We start from the raw sequence: 397 nt of genomic DNA on the forward strand, positions 1-397 counted from the left end.
AACGTCACACTACCTCTATCGGTGGAAACGGCAGCGTACTGGGCTGTCACTTGCGAGATCCATATGGCAGCTACAGAGGTTCCGAACGACCTCACTCCCGAAGTTCCCTCGCAAGTGATTTCGAAACAAAAACGAATAGAAGTGGGAACTTTGCGTCATCCGTCAATCATTACGTCTCTAATCAATACCAGTCAGCCGCAACTCACGCAACTGTTACAAGATGCTCCTGTGTTCGGCTCCGGTCAGGAACACGTTCCACAGACCCACAACTGGCGGATAGAGGAAGGACCAACTGATGTAAGCTTTGACAGCGACCTTGGATTTCCCGTCGGTTGGACTGTTGTGTGGTTAGTGTTTGAGGAAAATACCACATTGTATGTGGATCCCTGCTCAATCT

At 49.6% G+C, this 397-nt stretch overlaps 1 protein-coding gene across 1 annotated transcript; it reads left to right on the top strand.

The window, feature by feature from the left end:
• Positions 1-63: 63 nt before the first annotated feature.
• T265_16336 (hypothetical protein) lies at positions 64-345 on the top strand (the record flags this gene model as incomplete). The annotated part of the gene is made up of 1 exon (XM_009179945.1): positions 64-345. A coding segment is annotated over one exon (282 nt), but the record flags the coding sequence as incomplete, so codon positions are not given.
• Between the last annotated feature and the right edge of the window lie 52 nt (positions 346-397).

Source organism: Opisthorchis viverrini, assembly GCF_000715545.1.
Source record: "Opisthorchis viverrini unplaced genomic scaffold scaffold27025, whole genome shotgun sequence".
In the NCBI taxonomy this organism is placed as follows: domain Eukaryota; kingdom Metazoa; phylum Platyhelminthes; class Trematoda; order Opisthorchiida; family Opisthorchiidae; genus Opisthorchis; species Opisthorchis viverrini.